The following is a 3959-nucleotide window of genomic DNA, read 5'->3' on the forward strand; positions in this document are numbered from 1 at the left end:
CCCGCGACGGGAGAGGCCACAGCAGGGAGAGGCCCGCGGACCGCGCCAAAAAAAAAAAAGTCAAATTACAGTGAAAGTGGAGATCGCAAAATGGTGAGCCTTTCTCATGCCTGGCGGACACCCCCTGCAACCATTTCATTTGGAGATGAGCGCACAGGAGGGTGACATGAGAGCATCTCACTAAAGCTCTGGGGACTCTGGAATGATCCTGGGTTAGTTAATCTCCAAAGAAAACCTCTCAGCCTATTTTCCATCACTATCCAAGCAACCCGGAAAAAATTAATTTGAATGAAGTTATTATTTTCCTATAATGACTGTATAAAAAGACATATGTTTCGAAGAAACTGGCCTTGAACGTGATTATGTGCCTCCTGATTAGAGAAAAATAACTGGGTCTAAGTGACAGTCCCGACACACAGAGAAGACTTTTCAGAAAACATGTCGCTGAATCAAAGCTACGTTAAGCAATGTCACTTTGATTTCTCTCCTCCCCGTCTTGTGCCAGTGGCATGCTCAGCCCATCACATCTAGCTCGCTTTAAAAGGAAACCACTGGAACACCATGTCCATTACTTTGTGATAATCTAAGTCTTCTTTAAGAACAGATTTGTTTGGATTTTAAGGGATTGGGAAAAGCGGATTCACGTGATTTCCACAGTGGCCTGTCTTCAGCCCGCTGCCATCTCCTAGTCCACCCTCCAGGACTGCGGGAGAAGAGGTGGTAGAAAAGGCCAGCGTGGCCGTGCAGACTGGCTGTGCTTCTGTAGAGAAGGTCAAGGTCTCTCCCCCGCTCCTTGCCGGCATCTGGCTCTTCCTTTCAGCATCCTTTAAGGGACTGCTCAGAGACAGGCATTCACACCCTAAACACCTGTGAGAGATGACTGGGCCAGCCAGACGCATAGTCCTTGTTTTCTCATGTTCACCTGTTACCTCATTCCCTCTCTTTCTCACTATACTTGCCAAAATTCAACCTCAGGCACAGATGGTGTGAAAATGATTTTTGCCTGCCGAGCCAAAGAAAGTGCCCAAATATTAGCGGGTATTTATCTAGAAACAGAACCTGAGACTTAACGGAAGAGAAGGACTTGGATTTCCAACACCAATGTCTAAACTGGGGAAGAATTTCATTGATTTAAAACAAATTGCTTCCAAGTGCACTGAGTTGTTGTTATGCGTATAAAGGTTCAGTATGCTTATGCCTTGGTCATTCAGGATGTCAAGTCCAGCGTTAGATTATAAATAGTCTCTGTTACAAGCGGTTGCCTCTGCCTTCTAATTTGTAGCAGTATTCTCTTCATCTCTTAGCCCTCACCCACCTCCGGGATTCACAGATATCCAGGTCTCCAAATGGATACCTTTTAAAAGAGTCTGAAGAGCCCTGAGGTTGGCAAACCGCTGCTTCAGCGCTCCCCATACTGAATGTTATTTCTACAGCCTGAAAGAGTTTGGCGGGGTACAAGTTTGGTTCTGATTACATAATTATGCTACAGAAGTATGAAAAAAAATCATCACTATAACCCTCCAGGTGCTTAAACAGTTTGATAGACTGTAGCCATTCTGCCAGCAGCGCCCCCAGCTGTGTTGCTTAGCAACATTTTAATTCCAGAAGAATCGAAGGAGATGCAATCCCTGTGGAGAGGGAAACAGAAATAAGAGGGCTGTTGACAGATGATCTGAGTTGTTTCTTCTAATATACTGTGAAGATCACGAGCTCTTTTCATGAATGATAAATGGACTGTACACAGATCAATGGGTTCAGCAATAAACTGGGACCAGGCTCCATATCTAAGGCACACAGGCCAAGAGGCCCAGAGATTCCCTCATTTCGATGATTCGGTGTGTGTTTTCTTAAAGGTTCCACGGGGGGAAATTGATCCAAGCCATCGGTCAGCCCTTGCCCTTTTGTGGTATCTGCTAATAAAAATGATTTTAGAAATGGATACTTTGGCCTTTCTATCACTGGGCAGGTGCAGCCAGGGGGCCGGAGCAATGCAGGGTAAACGGTTTCCCACCAGAGATCTAAAAATCCCCAGATGTGCCCGTGACCATTCCCTCTGTGTCTGCCTCCACACCCTGTCATAAGCCAAGCAGGTGCACACGGAGGAGGGAGATGAGATATTTCTGAAATATTGAGAATGGCCAATTATATGAATTATATGAATACTTATCTCTGCGCCAATCACGATGAGCTCCTTTAGTGTAAGGGATTTAAGCTCTAATTGGTTGGTATTATCTGGAGGTAGGAAAATATTACATATTCACATAATTAGAGGGAAGGACTTTGCTGAATCACAGACATATAAACATACAGACAGACACAGAGAGCTTATAGTTTTAATTCTAAAATTTCAGACATAAGTCAAGCATATACAAAGTTCACACGTCCATTTTAAAGACCTGGTCTCTTCTCAGTGGGTATACATTCTCAATTTATTTGAGCTCAAAATACACTCACAAAAAAGAACAGTAAACCAGATTCTCTGTCTTCTTTCACCCAACGGAGACAAGGTCTCGATAAATCATCAGTCCCTTTCTAGTGATCAACAGATGGTCAGCCCAAATAGAAAGGAGAACCATACAGGAAACTTAGGGGAGTCATGAGGAAGGATGGAGTTGAGTCTTATCTCAGAATGTGGATGGCAGTGTGGTCCTTTGAAATTAGCCATTTTCCAGAACGTGAAAGGATGGAGTGGGAGTGGGGGAGTTCTTAATGATGGCTGGTTTTCATTTCACCTTAGGGGAGTCATGAGGAAGGATGGAGTTGAGTCTTATCTCAGAATGTGGATGGCAGTGTGGTCCTTTGAAATTAGCCATTTTCCAGAACGTGAAAGGATGGAGTGGGAGTGGGGGAGTTCTTAATGATGGCTGGTTTTCACAAGCACAGGGCTCAGGTTAAAAAAAAAGGAAAATTGGAGGAAAAGTGGAGAGAGGAGGATGGGGTTACGAACCTAAGGGCCCACTCTCACAGGCACTGCTGAATTTCCCAGGCAGCCCTGGCAGTGCCCGCCTGTGTCTGAAAGCTGCACTTGGGCCAGTAACCACGCTCCCCGGGAGAGGAAAATTGCTTTCTGGGTCTCCGGTCTGCTTATCTCCAGCAGCCTGCCTTGGTTAGCTCCTCACGTTTCTGAAGAGCATTTTATATTGCTTATTGTTTTGGTAACCAGTTGCAAAGATTATGCCTGCTAATGTTGTCTAATTGCATTTTTTTCTTCTGTTCACAGGCTGTTGAAAAGGCAAAATCTAAGAATAATCCTGTAAAGTAAGTTATTTTTTTTTTATTAGTTGGAAGTGTTCATTTGAATGTACTCCAGGCATGTGAAAAAAGAAGGTCATAAAAGAGACCTTGATTTTGAGTTCATCTCTATTCATGAAAATTTAAAAACAAAACCAAAAACAAAACAAGCAGGAAAAAAAAAAAAAAAAAAAAACCCCCCAATGAGCAGGGACCAGCTTTTTGATTTTTCCTGTGGTCCTGATGAGGAAGTGCTCCAAGTTATGCCCAGTTTACATAAATTAATATGTGCCGTCCATGAATAGCTGCCAAATACTATTATAATCATATTCGATGCAGGGTACTTCAAGCCTTTGGGTTTTGCACATGCTAAAAAGATTACATTTTTAATTGCAAACCTTGGACCTGTGACAGAGACGTAAATGGCTGAAAATGTGCCAAGTGATTTCCAGCCACGTGGGGAGGTTTGGCACCTCAGCATCAAGGCCTCGCTACTCTGTTAATGAAAAGCTCATAAAAATATATTTAACTGAAGGTTTCTCTAGCTAACAGAGAGCTATTTCCAAGGCATTTTATGAGACACTCTTAAATTATAAACAAGCCGCACAACACTCTTTTAAATATAGCACATCTTAGACAGCCTGTCTCTTCCAGAAGGGAGACTTTCAAATTAAAGACGGCTGTCTTGTCATCTGGGTTTGTGACATCTGATTGCAGTGTTATGATGC

General features: G+C 43.3%; 1 protein-coding gene across 1 annotated transcript in view; it reads left to right on the forward strand.

The window, feature by feature from the left end:
- LOC103082552 (AF4/FMR2 family member 2-like) overlaps nucleotides 1-3378 on the forward strand; it is a 416027-nt gene extending 412649 nt beyond the window's left edge. The window contains exon 8 of the mRNA XM_007449388.1: nucleotides 3221-3378. Within this exon, the coding sequence (XP_007449450.1) occupies nucleotides 3221-3262 (42 nt within the window). The 3' untranslated portion in view covers nucleotides 3263-3378. The remainder of the gene's footprint in view (nucleotides 1-3220) is intronic.
- Nucleotides 3379-3959: the final 581 nt, after the last annotated feature.

The sequence above is a fragment of the Lipotes vexillifer genome, unplaced genomic scaffold (genome assembly GCF_000442215.2).
Source record: "Lipotes vexillifer unplaced genomic scaffold, Lipotes_vexillifer_v1.1 scaffold211, whole genome shotgun sequence".
Classification (NCBI taxonomy): Eukaryota; Metazoa; Chordata; class Mammalia; order Artiodactyla; family Lipotidae; genus Lipotes; species Lipotes vexillifer.